This window comes from Hippopotamus amphibius, chromosome 7 (assembly GCF_030028045.1).
Source record: "Hippopotamus amphibius kiboko isolate mHipAmp2 chromosome 7, mHipAmp2.hap2, whole genome shotgun sequence".
Taxonomy (NCBI): Eukaryota; Metazoa; Chordata; class Mammalia; order Artiodactyla; family Hippopotamidae; genus Hippopotamus; species Hippopotamus amphibius.
In genome coordinates this window covers 125,960,435-125,978,160 of record NC_080192.1, presented here as the reverse complement: position 1 = coordinate 125,978,160, position 17,726 = coordinate 125,960,435, and the positions used below count along the sequence as shown (strand labels likewise).

The 17,726-nt window shown below is 43.9% G+C and overlaps 1 protein-coding gene across 1 annotated transcript in view; it reads right to left on the bottom strand.

Moving 5' to 3' along the window:
- The window catches only part of ALK (ALK receptor tyrosine kinase), a 695,731-nt gene that overhangs the window by 87,081 nt on the left and 590,924 nt on the right, over positions 1-17,726 (bottom strand). The window contains exon 9 of the mRNA XM_057743015.1: positions 745-914. Coding sequence (XP_057598998.1) covers positions 745-914 — 170 coding nt within the window. The remainder of the gene's footprint in view (positions 1-744; positions 915-17,726) is intronic.

The following is a 17,726-nucleotide window of genomic DNA, read 5'->3' as shown; positions in this document are numbered from 1 at the left end:
GAGGAAACAGGTCCAGAGAAGTTCAAGTTTACAAAGATCATTAGTCCTAGGATCTAACTAGGAATCAGGGCCTTTGGTAGAAGCACTCCCCTGTTTACTGAAGAATTTCTCATCCACCTGCCTTGGGGACTGAGCACCAGTCTTCACTCCAATGCCAACTTGCTGGTGCGTCACCTTTTTGGTGATCCCACCCAAGTGCAAACCAGGCTCGACCCCCGCTTAGCTTCCGAGATCAGATGAGATTGGGCACGTTCAGGGTGGTATGGCCGTAGACCACTTTGGTTCTCAGTGAAGGAGAACTTTGTAAAAGGGCAGGGATGGGGATACATAAGGTCTGTCCTACCTATGTCACAGGTTTTCTTGTTGTTAATAAGGAATAAATAGAATGTTAAATGGATAAGTAAGGCAAAATCCATTAATTAAGAGAAAATGCCGTATACATGTAAAGCCTGATTATTATTTGGGGGTCATATGAGTTGTTAGTTTTACTTTTTCCTACAGATACTGGAGGCGGCCAATCAGGCCAGGTCAAGGTGTGAGAGATACTCATCTCATTAGTATGGAAGTCCCTCAGAGAAACTCAGTGCTCTCTGTAGTCCGCAGGAAGCGTGTGTGTGCGCATGTATATGTGCGTATCTGGATGTGTGTCTTGGGTAGAAAGAATGAAGGGAGGGAAGACAAGTCCCTCTTCTGCATTTTGGCTGATAGAGGAAAAGGGGCTGATGGGGATAGGTAAAGGCCCACCTGTCGGCCACATCGAGGAGAGGCAGCACTGTCCACTGCCACAGGCTCAAGCCTTCCATGGTGGAAACATGCCAGATCATTCTGCTTTGTTCCTTTCCAGTTTTGTTCTCCACCAGCACCAAGGAGACGTTTCCCTGCAAGACTCCACGGATGAGCCAGGACATTCGGAGCTGCAAGGGAGAGAAGAGCCAGAGGGACGAAGTGTTACTGTTGAAAAGAAACGGTAGGTTGCCTTCCTGGAATTCTCAAGGATTTTGCTGGAGATTCAGTGGAGGGCTTCCCTGTGAAGAGAGCTGGTCAACCACAACCTGATCTCACTCACTGTCTCCCAAAGAGGTTTTCACCAAGGTTCAAGTAGCTGGGAGGGGAAACTGATGGGCAATTTCAAAACTTTGTTCAGGTTGATGTCATCATCCTAAAATTCACAAGATTCTGCCTCTAAGGGCCTATCAAGATCAATAGGGTATTAAATGAACTACCTAAAGAGGACCCAAAGATTCTTGTCTATGGCCCCAATTCACTTTGTGACCTTGGGAAGTGCTTTTGTGATTCAATTTCTTTTAGTGATTTAGGTATCATGGATTTTTGTTCTTTCCCCAAAGCGTGTAATAATCTTATTTGAATGGTACCGTGTCATGTGTTAGCTAACTGGAGACCCTATGACTTGATACTTGTGGCCATTGGTGGGCAAAGGTGAGACAAGAATCTACCTACAAAGATCTTTTAATATGGTATCTTTCAGAATAAGGGTGTACACTTAGCCTAAAGCAACATACAATTATATGTTATCATTGTGTCTTTGTTAGAGGTTTCTATGGCATTGTACCCTAAGACATAGGAAAGGGAATTATAACTAATCTATCTCAGAAAGTTTAAGTACAGTCATGCCCAGAGGCAGTATATACTATAAACAAGGTCTCTGGTCTTTGCGTTTAAAATAATAGAGGTTGTATGTTTGATAGAAGCAATCTATAAACAACATTTAAAACTTAGGACAACTACAGCATATCATTGCCCTAAATATTCCTGTTCAAACCTGATAATAAAAATGGCTATTAGAGAAAGGAGCATAAAATATGTCCTATGGCAACCTGGAGTTTTCATCAGCTATGGTGTCACCTTTCCTCTGATTCGCATTGTCTGAAGACATGCTTCTCCGTAAATTACTACTCCTTTTCTCCCAGTCTCTAAGCTCATGGTTGACTCACAGTTTGATCACAGAGGTGACATATCATGAGGCACTGAGGCAGAAGACTTCCTGCTCTGTTGCAGACCAACCCTTCACTAAGAAGGCCACTGCTGGCATTGGGATGCCCATGTGTTATTCTGCTTCTGAGAGCCTGTGCCTGGCCACCTTGGTCTATATAACCATAATCTCTTCACTTATACCTTTCGCATTTCCCCAAATCCAGTGTAGCAAATACTTGTCTCCAATGCACGTCCCGGGATAATTTCACAAATCTGTTAAATTCGTTCACTGGCTCCACTTGGCTTTCTTGAGCAGTCTGGATGCCATGACTGGAAATTTTAATGCTACTTTTGGTAACCAAGGCCTCTTAGCCCTCAGCTCATTGCCCTGCAGCGCCCAGTTTGCGATGATGCTTGCCACGTGCTTTTTTCTCCTTGTGCTCCCTTGGCCACAGAATATTGCTGACTTGGACTGTTGAACCTCAGTGTCCTGGATGGTTTGTGGTACTTATTCATCCACTGGTGATTTCTACAGTTGGTTTCTCAACACACATAGCACAATGGGTGTTTCGAACTCTTTCTCAGACACTGATGCTGTCACCTCCTAGTGCCCAACTCCTGATCCATTATTTTAATTCCTACTTTACTGACAAAGATTTACTGTATCAGGTGCAATCTCCTTCAACCTCTTTTTCATTCCCACAGCATAAGTACGTACAAGGGTGAGTCAAAAATTATCCGTACTCTGGTTATATTAAAACTTCTGTTGGCTGCACTATCTTATCAGCGCTTTCCACTCAAGGCTACTGTCTCCCCAGCCACTGCTGTGCAGGTGTGAACGTGTTACATCAGTTCATTTGTAACTGAGGTGCAAGCAAAAAGGGATGCCCCACTTGTGATTTTCACGAAAGAAGAGCAGCGTGCAGTGATTCGTTTTTTGTGGTCTGAGGGTGTGCACATCCTCACACTTCTGCCCACAGTGTCGACATTCTGCAAAAACGTTGTTTTGAGGTGTTAAAGCATCCTCCCTATAGTCCTGATCTTGCTCCATCGGACTTTCACTTGTTTGGTCCCCTGAAAGCAGCCCTAAGAGGATGAAGATTCACTCCTGGTGAAGAAGTGAAGACAGTGGTGCATTCGTGGCTCACAGCTCAGCCTAAAACATTTCTTAATGAGGGAATATGAAAGCTTGTTGACAGATGGACAGAGTATATCGAAAAGCAAGGAGATTATGTTGAAAAATGATGTATCTGTCTCTTCTGAAAGTTAATTAAAATAAATTCTACAGCCAGAGTGCGGATAATTGTTGACTCACCCTCGTATTTATCCACCTTCTCTCTTCCCTTCCTGTCTTAGAGCAAGATGTGCCCTTCACTTTCCTCTGAGTTAACCCCTTCTCATTCCACCCTGCTACCCCATCCTTGGTCTCTCAATAAACCGCTCTTCCTTTCTTCAGCACCTTCGGAGTCTCTCTACTCTCTGGTTCCTCTGTTTACAAACAAGATCAGGTTTCACTTATCATGGAAAAATATCCTTTATTTGATCCTGCTAGCTCCTCTGGCTTGCAACCTATTTCTGTACCTCCACTCAGATGTTAACGTCTTGGATAACTAGTATGTAATCACTGCTTCTATTTCCTCGTTCTCCGTTCTCTCTTTAATTCCTTCAACCTGGCTCCTATCCTCGTTACTCTAAAGTAACATTCACCACGTCCTCTATCACAGGGGTCCCCAACCCTTGGGCCATGGACTGGTCCCAGTTTTCAGCCTGTTAGGACCTGGGCTGCACAGCAGGAGGTGAGTGGCGGGTGAGCTAGTGAAGCTTCATCTGTTGCTCCCCATCGCTCCCCATTGCTTGCATTACTGCCTGAACCATTCCCCACCCCCACCCGTCCTTGGAAAAATTGTCTTCTATGAAACCGATCCCTGGTGCCAAAAAGTCTGGGACCACTGTTCTGTAACCTATTCTTTGTTCTCTTTCCATGGCCTCCAAAAGTGCCTCTCCCTATCCATTCTAAATTCTTTTGTACATCTCTGTCACATTTCCCTGTTTATCACCACTATCTGTGACTCTTCAATGGTTTCTTAGTCCCTACCAATTAATATCAAGCCATTCACATTCCTCTATAATCTAGGCAAATCAACTTTCTAGTCATTCAATAGATATTTATCGAGTCCTTTAGCTGAGCCACGTGTATCCCCCTAGGATTGTCTAAGAGCTCTAGAGTCTGAAAGATCCGGATTCAAAACTTGTTCCTGTCACTCTGGCAAATTTGAAACTCAGTTCTCTAGTCTCTAAGATGGGAATTGTTTTATTTACCTTAAAAGTTTACAGGGACAATTAAATGAAGTAACAAATAGTAGAACAAAATATTAAAAAGGAATTTTGTTTGAAGCACTGAGGCAATAGATATTATATTTCAGTGGAAAGTCTGACAGCATAACGAGATACAGGCCTTTCAACAGAGGTAGATGAAAACAGGGTACACAGTTCTCAATCCCTCAATCATACTTTGGATATTAAAAAAGTTAGTGGTTGACTATTAGGAGAGAGTTTTTGGAAGATGCTTTTGGTGTATCATGAAGGTGATTTTGGTGTATCACCTCACTTCACCGTCTTGCGAAGAAGGCTCCTTCTTCATCCCAACTCAAGAGAGAGTGGTTTTACAAGAAATTTTACAATTTGTATGGAAACACAAAAGACCCAAATAGCCAAAGCAATCTTGAGAGGGAAAGACGGAGTTGGTGGAATCAGGCTTCCTGACTTCAAAGTATACTATAAGGCTACAGTGATCAAGACAGCACGGTACTGGCACAAACACAGAAATATAGATCAATGGAACAGGATAGAAAGCCCAGAGATAAACTATGGTCAACTAATCTATGACAAAGGAGCCAAGGATATACAATGAAGAAAAGACAGCCTCTTGAATAAGTGGTGCTGGGAAAACTGGACAGCTACATGTAAAAGAATGAAATTAGAACATTCCCTAACACCATACACAAAAATAAACTCAAAATGGATTAAAGGCTTAAATGTAAGGCCAGACACTACAAAACTCCTAGAGGAAAACATAGGAAGAACAGTCTTCGACATAAATCACAGCAAGATCTTTTTTGATCCACCCCCTAGAGTAATGGAAATAAAAACAAAAATAAATAAATGGGACCTAATGAAACTTCAAAGCTTCTGCACAGCAAAGGAAGCTATAAACAAGACGAAAAGACAACCCTTAGAATGGGAGAAAATATTTGCAAACGAATCCACAGACAAAGGATTAATCTCCAAAATATATAAACAGTTCATGCAGCTCAATATCAAAAAAACAAACAACCCAATCAAAAAATGGGCAGTAGACCTAAATAGGCATTTCTCCAAAGAAGACATACGGATGGCCAAGAGGCACATGAAAAGCTGCTCAACATCACTAATTATTAGAGAAATGCAAATCAAAACTACAATGAGGTATCACCACACACCGGTTAGAATGGGCACCATCAGAAAATCTACAAACAGTAAATGCTGGAGAGGATGTGGAGAAAAGGGAATGCTCTTGCACTGTTGGTGGGAATGTAAATTGATACAGCCACTATGGAGAACAGTATGGAGGTTCCTTGCAAACCTAAAAATAGAGTTACCATATGACCCAGTAATCCCACTCCTGGGCATATAACCAGAGAACACCATAATTCAAAAAGACACATGTACCACAATGTTCATTGCAGCACTATTTACAATAGCCAGGACATGGAAGCAACCTAAATGTCCATCGACAGATGAATGGATAAAAAAGATATGGTACATATATACAATGGAATATTACTCAGCTGTAAAAAGGAATGAAACTGGGACATTTGTAGAGACGTGAATGGACCTAGAGACTGTCATACAGAGTGAAGTGAGTCAGAAAGAGAAAAACAAATATCGTATATTAACACATATATGTGGATTATAGAAAAATGGTACAAATCAACCGGCTCGCAAGGCAGAAACAGAGACACAGATGTAGAGAACAAACGTATGGACACCAAGTGGGAAAAGCGGGGAGGGTTGCGGGGGGATGAATTGGGAGATTGGGATAGCCATATATACATTACTAATAAGAAAAAAAATTAAATCGTACACTTTAAATATATGCAGTTCATTGTATATCAACTGTATCTCAATAAAAGTTCTTAAAAAAAAAGAGTGGTTTTAGTGCTGCCACATCAAGTACTCGATATTTACCCCCTGCAATTTGGGAGCACAGTGGATTAGTGTCTATCTCTCACCTGGGAAAATCTAAAGTATGAACAAGAGGTGGTTAGCTGCTCTGATGGCAGAACAAAGGCAAAGTGACAATTTTGGATGGCCTGCACTCCCAGAGTTTGCTGGGGCAAAAAGAAATGCATGAGGGCTGCACATAGACTATATTAGAGTGAGCTGTGTACAAAGGAGCCCATGTCAGTCATTTTAGATCTTGCCTGAGAGGGCTACTTGGAGGGGTAAATAGAATGCAGCAGAAGGAAGCTGCAGGTATCCTGAGATGCCCAAGGGCAGAAGAAGGAGTAAGTGACCCCCTAGAATGGAGACACATATGCCCTAGTCAAGGCAAAAGATTCCAAGCCATAGTGGAGGGACTGGGAAAAAGGTAGATCTCCAAAGAAATCACAAAAGTGCCCCTGTGAGAAACAGTAAGGCTTAAATACTTGTCACATCTGGAGAATACCAATGCAGATCACCACAACAGTCTGGACCAAATAAGAGCTTCCCTGTTCCCCTTACCTCTTCTCCTTCCCCGCACTTAAAATCTTGAAGGGCCAGAAGATAGCAAGAAGTGGAAGAAAGTTGGGTGAAGAAGAAAGAGATCAATGAACACCCTCTCCCTGATTTCAGGCTTTTCATCTGCAACAGGGCAAGAGTGGTGGGGGAGGGGAAAGGAAGAAGCCCTGACTTTGAGCAAGATGGAAGTTTTGATGGGATGCGAATTTTGATTTCTAAATATGCCTGTGTTTCAGGTTTTAAAGTGACTTTAGGTCTGTATTACCTTAGAGAGACCAAGTAAATAGTGGGATCCGGCAGCGTTTTCACCCAGGAGTCCACGTGTGGGGCTCAATGAATGTGGGTTCCTAGATTCCCCCACAGGTCCACGTGCCAGATTTGCACCTGCCTTGCATTTTTCTGCTTCTGTGCTTTTGATCCTTCCATTTCTTCTACCTGCTCTTTCCTTCTTGCCACTTAGAAAACAAATTTTTCTTTTTTGGTTCATGGAGACATTTCTTATCATCTGTCACAGAAATGACATCCCCCTTGTCTGAAATCTTATAACTGAGGCTGGTGGGACCATCACGGCGTGTAGCTCTGCTGCTGTGTCTTCCCTCCCTACCCTCAACCCCCTTGGGCCACAAGTTCCTTCAAGGCAAGGACAGTCTTATTCACCTTTAATTCCCAGTAATTGTCAAGGGTAGGCACATGGTAGGAGCTGATCAATGTCAGAAGAAACAAAAATGTATACATATACAGGAAGACCCTCCTCTTTACCAGGTACCCCCTCAGGGACAGAAACCAACTCTGCATCCTGTAAAGCTCCTTAGGATTTTCCTGCATCCCAGGGGTCAGGCTCCAGGAAAGGGGGGAGGGTCTACCCACTTCACAGCCAACTGGCTGTAGTCAAAATTGCATAGCTCTCAGCTCCTCTTTGCAAAGTGCATTTGAAGTAGATTTTGCTAGTGGCATGAGCATGTTGGTGAGATATAGTCCTGTCTTATAGACATGGGGCCATAGACCAGTGACTGCTGAGCTTTCTCCATCTTCCTGCACTATATTTTATGACAATTAAGCCTGGACAAGAGAGAACTGGGCTGGCTGCCAAGGGATGGTGCTAAAGATGGCATCCCTCTTGGTATCCTTGAGAGAGCTGACCATCCCTTGATTCAGCCAATATTTATTGCACACCTACTTTGTGCTGCATATTATGCCCACCTTCCCCTCCCTCAAGGAGCTTATCGTCTATTCAGGAAGTCTGAAATTAAATGAGTGATTGCAATTGTGCTGAGTATAGCAAAAGGGAAAGTAATCAGAGCCACTTGACAGTGAAGACATAAGACATAAAAAAGTCAAGTCAAGACACTTGACATGAGATAGTCAGGACTTGGGTCAAGATGGTCACATGATCCAATTGTTTAGTGCTATGGAAAAATAGGAGAATTAAAAATTAACTTTAATCTTACAGTATTACTATTTAGAAAACACATATCTATAGCCAAACTCAAGCCAAGGCATGCCCTGTCTGAGTTTCAGCAAAGTCTAGTTCTAGAAACAGATGCAAAACATTTGGAATAAGGTTGCCTACTGGCAGCCAGTGACAGCACAAAGCATGTTTTCTGGCCATTTATTTTTTTCATCCACTGAGTGGTAAGTTGATACATTCAGGCAGATGCTGTTCTTTCTCAAGATACAGGCAGTGCGGAACCTACAGTCTTAACCATTTCTCACCTGTACTTATCCCCAGTGATTCCAGATTCTGCCTCTAAGAGTTAGTCAGTGCTTTGCTACTCAAGGGGTGCTCTTCAGGCTGGTGTCATCCATGTTACCTGGGAACTTGTTAGAGATAGAGAATCTCTGGCCTGACTCCAGACCTACTGCATCAAAATCTACAGAGAAGCATGGAACTAGAGAGAAGCCTCTGGGGCCTTGCCCCTGTGCTCCTATGACTCATTCCATGTTCTTTCCAGAAGATACCAGAAGCAACTGCTCTTCATATCAACATTCATTCTCCAGTGGCTTGTCAGACTAACCGTATTTTCTTGCCTGTTGACAATGGGATAACTTGGAGTTTGTACTCCAAGGCCAAAAATAATTAACTGTATGACTTTAAGTCAATCACTTAGCCCTTCTGAACCTCTATTTTCTTACAGACAAACGTGATAATAACATACCTTCCCTGCTGGCCTTAAAAGGTGGTTATAAAGATTGAGTGAAATAAAAAACGTGAAAGTAGAGCTCACATATTGTGAATGAAATGGTTAAACCTGTGGTTTTCAACCTGAGCTGCTGATTAGAATTATCTGGGGAGCTTTCAGGACTACCTACATCTGGGCTCCACCCCCAGAGATTCTGATTTAATTGGCCTTGCATAGATCCTGGGCATTGGCAGTTATTCAAATCTCTCCAGGTGATTCTAAAGTGCAGCCTCGGCTGAGACCACTGGGGAGATGGGACTATTTAGTGCAGGAAGCAGCCCAGCCTTCTCAGTGAGGGGTCCATTTTTCATCTAGGACTTTGAGTAAGAGGCAATTCTTAAATAGCTAAAAAATGGCTTACAATGTGCCCACCATTATTAAGGTGTAGAAGGAGTGTTTTTCCTGCAGTAGGGGAGGACACAGTTCTCAGCAGAGGGTCTTCATGTGGCTGCCACATCACTCCGGGGAAAGACTGAGAATGACCTTGAGAGTGAGATGAGGGTGGGCTGAGGGTGAGCAGGGATGATCGGAGGATGCAAATGGGACCAGAATGATCATCTTGGACCTACAGGGTAAGGTCCTCCCCAATTTCTTAAATAGAAGAACTGGAGGACAGATGTCAGTTCTTACAGAATATCACTTATTAATTACTTGTATCTAAGTGTATAGAGCAACTATATGTGATTCCCAGAAGATGGAAGGCTCAAGTCCTTTTCAAAGTCTTCCATTTTCCTCATATTGTCCTACGTTAAGTGACCCTTTTGATATCATTATATATGGATACTCAAATCAGGTAGACCTGGTTTGATCTTGACAGTCAAGTTCAGGTAACCAGAGCTGGTGAAAAGCACTCTTGGAGTTTGATTTTAATAAGACCAATTTCTTTCTGGGTAGCCTATAAGATAAAGCATTCGTTAATTGACTTTTTATTGAATATTAGAGAGCTGTACCAGGCACTCGTACGTATGCTGTCTCATTTTACACTCACAACATCCCTTCCTGTAAGTATTATCGTACCCATTTCTCAGATGTGGAATCTAAAGCTTAGAGAGGTTAAGTCAATCATGCCTGGTCACTAAGCCCATATGCTGCAGACCTGGATTCCACACTAGGTTCTATGTTCTTTCTACTGTATCTATAGTGTGATACACATGTAACATAATGTGGCAATACTTAAATCTTTGAGTGTGAATTGTGAAGGTTTTCTAGATCCTTGTTGTTCAAAGTGTGGTCTGTGGACCAGCAGTGCTAGTGTGACCTGGGAGTTTGTTAGAAATGTAGGGTCTCAGGCCCTACCCTAGACCTGCTGAATCACAATTTATATTTTAACAAGATCTTATCACAGAAATATCTTCATATTGGGGGAATTACGGAGATAGTGGATTTTAAACCATTTCCAACCTTTGTTTCTTCCTCTGCCAGACAATTAATAGTCAAAAATGTGTGTGTGTGTGTGTGTGTGTGTGTATGTGTGTGTGTGTGTGTGTGTGTGCATCACAAGGGTATTCACACAAATATGGGAAATATTATACAAATCCTACATAACATTTATGGGAAGTAACGCTTGTTGGGACCTGTAACAATAAAATTTTTGATTCTTTCCAGACCCATTCTAATAGATACAGGTTATAAGTGACAGCTTTTGACTAATAAACTCTTTCACATGCAGACAGCAAGTGAGACAAGTGAAAAGAGACAAGGCCAGGAGCACGCCACCAGCAATTACATCTTCTGGCTCCAGCCGGCCCTTTCCGGGCCTTTTTTCCCTCCCTCTTGGTGGAGCCCAATAGACTTTCCAATTACGTGCTACTAGTGTTTGTCATTTTATTAATTAAAGTTCTGTATGTAAAGCAGGAGCTGCGTTGTGGCTAGGCCTAATGCTATCATTTCTCTTATGGCCCTTTCCTCCTCCAGAGGTAATTACTGCAATTTTATGTCTAGAATATGCCCCATGTTTGCTATGCATACCTTGTGGCAATTTCACAAGATTCTCTTGAACCCATAAAAAAAATCAGCATGGAATTTAGGCTGATGTTGGACAAGAGAGACTCAATGGTATCAAATAATGTCCATTAGCGTGCAGCACCCCCAGATACAGGAAATGCTATGAGGGGGAGGTGCTATGTTTCCTTGAATTTCTGAAGGGGTACGTGAATTCCAGCAGTAGAGACAAAACCAAGAATGGATGCAGATACTCAGAGATGAGCTTGTTTGTGGGGGGTGGGGTGGGTACTCCCTTGATATTCCCCACACTGGGAGGGGGGGGGTCATCCAGCAGTCACTGGATGGTCAGGATTGGGGATGTTGTCAAGGACATCCAAGCTTTGAATGGAAGTTAAAGCTTCTTCCCAATCTAAGATGCAACAGGGCTGTAATTCTGGGTGTGAACTTGTAATTTTATTTTATTTTATTTTATTTTTTAAAATTAATTTTTATTGGAGTACAGTTGCTTTACAATGCTGTGTTAGTTTCTACTGTACAGCAAAATGAATCAACTATATATATACATATATTCCCTCTTTTTCCTATTTCCTTTCCATTCAGGTCACCACAGTGCATTAAGTAGAGTTCCCTGTGCTATACAGTATGTTCTCATTAGTTATCTGTTTTATACATAGTATAAATAGTATATATATGTCAATCCCAATCTCCCAATTCCTCCCGCCCTCTCCTTTCCCCCTTTGTTGAACTTGTAATTTTAAGAGTTCCTTGACTTCAATGTGGTCTTATTAATTTTAACTGAGAGTATTGACTTGCTGCAGAACCCAGTGTTTTGTACACCATCTTCTAATTCACCTGGAAAAATAAACACCAACTCTCTAGCTATAAATAGCCTAATGAAAAATCAACCCAACTCAGCAAGAAGCAGGCCAGATGTGGATTTCTGATAACAAGCAAATAAAGTATGCTGGGAAATACTTGCAATGATGGAGGTTAAGCGAGGCTGGATTCCTGGCCATGAAGGAGACTTAAAAGATTGATATCCTTTCGGAAAATAGCACCCCATGTCTTTCCTTCTTTCTCAGGCATCACACTGAAGCCAGAGAACACCCAGCCAAAGACATCCACATGCCCCCTTTGTAAAAACACAGCAAAGAAAGCAATGAAGATTATATACAAAAATATTAACTGAGGGATCCCTGGTAAAGTTACTGGTGTTTTTTTCCCTTCTTTGGTCTTTTCTCTTTTTTCTAAATTTTTTACAATGAACATCTATTACTTTTGATAACTAAAACAAAAACAATAAATTTAGGGTAAAAGCATATTTCTGAAGAATAATATTGATCTAGGAAAATATAATATTAAGTAAAGAAAGAAGGCACAAAATGCTTATATGGTATGGTACCAAATTTGTATAAACCCTTTATCTATCCCTCTGCTCAAATTTACATTCCTCTGTCTGGACAGAAATGTACAAACATGGTAACAGGGGTTATCTTTGGATGGTGAGACTGTGGCAATTTCAGTTTTCTTCTTTATATTTTCCTAATGTTCTACAATGAATGTAGAGCACTTTTGCAATCACAAAAAACAATAAACGCTATATTAAAAAAGGCATCAAGGGAGGATTCTGATATCATTGGAACGTGGAAGAAGAGAGTGCCATCTTTTCACCACTTTGTGGAGGATCAGGTTCTCTTGCCTGAAGTGTGGGCTTTGCAAGGAAGACCAAGGGAAGGTGGGAGCTTCTGGGGAATGAGGTGGGGTCATGCTGTGGCTTTGGAATCAAAAAGGGCATTTCTGTCTTTATTTATGACATAATATCTCAGGGCCTCAGTCTTCATCTGTGAAATGGGGCCAACTGTACTCTCCTTATAGGGTCATTAGGAGACTTTAATAAGATTATGTGACCCCAGTGCCCAGCTTTCCAAATACGTTTATCAATGTTTGTTCCTTCCTCCTGTATTGGAAAAAGCAGGCAGGGAACAACGTTAGAGATAAATAGCTCACAAAAAATGGAATAGGACAGGATGATGGATGCTGTATTAAGAATTTCAGTCCAGTGTTTTATCTTCCAGGTTCCCTAGGGAATTATCTTTCCAGTCTTGTGGGAAGAAAACAATATTTTTTTGAGTTACGTTGTAATGAGGTGATCTTGGGCAGACAACCTCCTCTGTGCCTCAGTTTCTCTGTGGGTGATGGAGACGATGCTGAGAAATAGCTTTGAAATCCTTTAGCTGGGGAACAGCATCGACTCAATGAAATGAAATTCTTATAACCTTCACGAACAGCCATCAGAAAGAGAATGGACTCCAGGCGCATGAGTATCTGTAGGGCCCATAGCCACCAGGGGAGTATTTATTCCCTGACTTCTGGGGAGAGTGTGCTGTCAGCAGGTTGGCCCCATGCATATGGGCCATATGAACGTGTTATAATGTTCACCTAGTGGGAGCCACAAGGGTGTATGATTAACAGGTGGATTTGGAATGGGACCCAAGTCTCTTCCAAGTGCCCAGAAGGATTTTATTCACACCTGTGAGCCTTGACAGTAATTCTTCTATGCCTCAGTTTCATCATGTAATGGCTGAGTATTAATTTTGAATGACTCAAAGGTATTAAATTAATTATGTCCGACTGTAATTACAATGGCTGTTGATTACTTTAGCCTATTAGCATGTGTTCTGGCAGCGTCCACCACATCTCCGTAAGTGGTGACAGAATGCTAGGTTCCAGTGGCTTCCCAGCTCTAGGTACTGAGGTAAGAATTATTTTGGCTCTAAGTCTCAGCAGGGCCATATTTGTTGGGTCTTTGAGAAACGATGAGGAGTCTCCTTGTTTGCACGTATCCTGGACCACGGTTGTGCTCACACCTGAGAGTCTGCACAATTAATTAATTAATTATGATGAAGCAGGTTAACTGGGCATGACCCCAGTGCTAACGCTAGGCATTGTGCAACATAATGCCCCCAAGCTGTCTGCATGTTTCTAATCGACCCAGAGGAGAAATACGAACGTATCCTGTCTGAATTGGTCAGCAGTGACTTCTTCACACCTATGCAGAGTAAGAAGAGGGATAAAGATAATTGTTGCCATTCATAAAATATCGTAGAGATTACAAAGAGTTTTTGTATGTTCATCTGATCCTCACAGCAAGGAACACAGGCATTTTTATTCCCAATTAGGGAGACTGACTGATGAGGTCTTACAGCTCATGACGTGGCAGGGCTGGGACTCAAACTCAGGTGACCGAAGTAAAGCCCAGTGACCTTAGAGTGTTTGCAGGACTGGCTTTGGAGTTGGACAGACCTGTGTTGGATCCTGGCTCTGCCTCTAACTAGTGAGGGTGACTAGCAAGTCACTTAAGCTCTTGAAGCCCCAAGTTCGCATCAGTAAATGGGGGTAACAATTCTTCACAAGTCTGTTTTGGTAATGAGATAATGCAAGGCTTAGCACAGTGCCAGCCACACGGGAGGGGATCACTATTTTTAAAAATACAATCGTTCCCTTATCAGAGGTTTCACTTTCTGTAGTTTTAGTTACCTAAGATCAACTGCAGTCCAAAAATATTAAATGGAAAATTCCAGAAATAAACAATTCATAAGTTTTAAATTCTGCACTGTTCTGAGTAGCAGAACGAAATGATGGAATCTTGTGCTGACCTGCTCTGACTCTCCTGGGACATGAATCATCCTTTTGGCCAGTGTATCCATGCTGTATACACTACCCACCTGTTAGTACAGGATAAAACATAGTGTACACAGGGTTCAGTACTACCCGAGGTTTCAGGCCTCTGCTGGGGGTCTTGGAACATATCCTCCATTGATACAGAGGGGCTACTGTACTTCTTTAGTTACTTTACAGTTATTAAGGCTCCCTCCCTTAGGCCTGGACGAAGGGAAAGTTTCTTTTTCCTAGGAGTACAAAGATTTAGGGTGTTTGAGGGCTCTAGTTAAGAAATTTGGCTTGCTTTTTAATGTAACATAGCCAAGTGATTCATAAGTAACTTGGAGACCAGGAACTGTCATACTGAAAATAAGTGTTCTTTTCTGCTGAATAAACATTCTAAAAAGATCCCAGATTCCTGTGGTCTGTCTCCCGCACGGCTGGTCACATGGTGGGTTTGAAATAAATACTTGCTGGCTCACCGCCTGAGTGAGGACCCTCTGTGGCCTTTCCTCCCTCCAGGCATCTGCGTGCCCATCCAACCCAGCCACGTTCCATGCTGCCTTTCTGATCCCATGCTGGCAGCTGCCACATTTCTTGTCCTGAGGGTTCTGCCCCTTACCAAATTCTCCAGCTTCAGGATCCTGGATAGGGCAGGCTCCAGCCTTTGATCTTGGAATCATCACAAAAGTCAGATAATATAATAGTAATAGTAGCAGTGGAGGAGCAGAAACCACACTTATTAAACATCTACTATGTGTCCGGATCTGGGCTGGGCACTTTTCTACCTCATCTACTTGTTTCTCCCAACAGCCCTGCAGAGGATACAGAAGCTGAAAAGAGTGAGGTGATTTGCACTAGGTCATCCTGCTAGAAGGTGGCAGGATTCCACCAAGGTCTGCGTGACCTCAAGGTGCTGCTCCTCCCACCACACCACACTGCCTCAGTGATGTTCCTTTTGTCCCAACCCCGAATGACCAGCTGGGTTCCTCTGGACACGGGAGATATCATGGTGGCTGGGCCGTGGGGCAGGGTGTAGGCAGCTGCTTGGGGCCACCATGCTGCTCTGACTTGCTTCAGATGTCAGCATCATCCCACAGGAGCCAGAGGGGCACTGTGCTTCCTGCTGGGTCCACCATGATGTTCTGGGCAGAGATGGACAACCCAGCTGGATGTTGTGTAGCTAGCATCGAGTTCTGTCCCTGCTTATTCAAGGCTCCTCAAAGCAGGAAGAGGAGGGACGCAGAGAGCAGAGGGTGCAAAAACAAGCCCTGGCAAGCCTAGCTGGATTTGCTCTTGATTTAGGCAAACACTGAAACCTGGAACTGTCCAAAGATGAGCAGGACTTGCTCATGAGTTGGTGAACATTCTGTTATGCAGTGGATGTCACAGTGTTAGAGGAGATGGGAGTTGGATATCTAGTCCTCAAATACTGTGCAAAGGTGCTAAGGCTCATGGGAGGGGACCGAGGGATGGTGTTGCCCCAGAAACACCCCTAGTTTGGCACTGAGCCCTGACTATTTACAATGAGGGTTTCTACAGCCACCGTGAAGTGTTTGTGCAGCTCTGCCTGGCCACAGAAGGGCAGAGGCAGTCCTAGGTGGACTCTAGAAGAAACTGCTTGTTCTTCTACCAGTCAGCACTCAGCGGAGACACAGGGGAGGGTGGTGAGTAGGGAGAGGGGAAGGGTAAAATTTCCTTCTCCCCACGTGGGCCCATGTTCTATGCAGAAGGCAGAATGGATGTAGGAAACGACAACCTCATTCAGGATCAAGTTCACAAGGCCTCTTGGAAGAGCTTCTCCTTCCTGATTTGCTAAAATAAGTGAGAGCACTTGGGGCTGAGAACAGTGCACACACAAGTCACAAACAACATTTGAGGCCCGCAGGTGACTGGCAGTGGCCCCTGTTGCTCAGGAATTGGACCCAGCGACTAGTCCCAGCTTGACCAGAGGCGAATTGGGTAGCTTCTCTGCTGCAAAGTGGTTGGTATGAATTCCTTCCCGCCTCTGGAGATGAGGAATCTCCCGTGAGGCAGGGTGAGGGCTCTGGGTTAGGTGAGCGCCGTGCCAGGCCTCAGGGATGCTTCTGAGGCCCACATCAACTCCCCGGAAGCTGAGAAGGTACCACCTGCCCCCGGCAGGGGCAGGACATTGTGACAGAGCATGAGGCGCGGAGTCATAAGGCCAGCGTTTGATCTTGAGTTTGTATGTCCTGGCTGTGCATCTCTGGGTACCGTTCTTTCATGTCCTGCGGAGACGGGCTGCTCCAGCCCCTGGGCAGCTCTGCAGGCACCCTGACCCAGATCACGGGCGAGGCAGCCCCTGACACACAGGATCTACTCCAGAAAGTGAGCTGCACAGAATAGCCTCAGCATCTCGAGCCCCTGTTTGCGGAGGGTTTGGTGGGGCTGACAAAGGAAGAGCCCTTCAGGTTTGTTTTTCCCTCTACCTCAAGCCATCCTCTAGTAATTATTATTACTCTCAGTCTCCTTTTCTTGCCTTTCCAAGGGGGGAGTTTTGCCATGGAGTTTAATAAACTGTTCAAGCACAGGAGTCACAAAGTTCCTCTCTTCTTCCTACCCGGAAGTCCTGTTTGTCTACCCAAGCCGAGGCAGTGAGGCCAGCTTGACTAAGCCCCGTTCACACAGCCAGGACACTCACTGTGCGTTACAGTGATGCTAGAGAATGCCCCACCAGCCAAGTCCCTGGGAAAGGACAGGCCCTGTGTCCAGGGATGATCACCAGCAGCCTGAAAACCTTACAACATCAACCAGAGAGCATTTTGCTGAAAAACTCCCTGGCCTCCAGCCTTGGGGACCCTGTCTGCCATAAGGGGCTCCTTCTCAGGGGGGCTTTGAGCAGAATTTAATGGGTGGCAGAAGGCAATTCCTGATGCCAGGCTCCTCTCCCACGATCCACTGGCCACATTTGCTGGTTTTAATGACACAGAGTGGAGGTCTCCTTCCCTGAAGGCCAGATAGCCCATGCCGATACGGAGGAGCCCCACTGGTCACCTTCTGCCCTGATCTCAGCAGCTCCCAGCAGCTAATAAAAGCTTTTATCACTACAGGGCTGATGCCAGAGACAGAAAGGCCCAGGTGTGTTCCAGCCTCAGTGTGTGCGTGTCTGCATGTTTGCACATGTGTGTAGGGAGAGGACAGAGGTGGCTGAGGCTTCGGCAAGGTCAGAAAACCAGTAGCTGAGAACTGGCCTGCCCTAGGTGTCACCACAAATTAAGTGGGTCACGT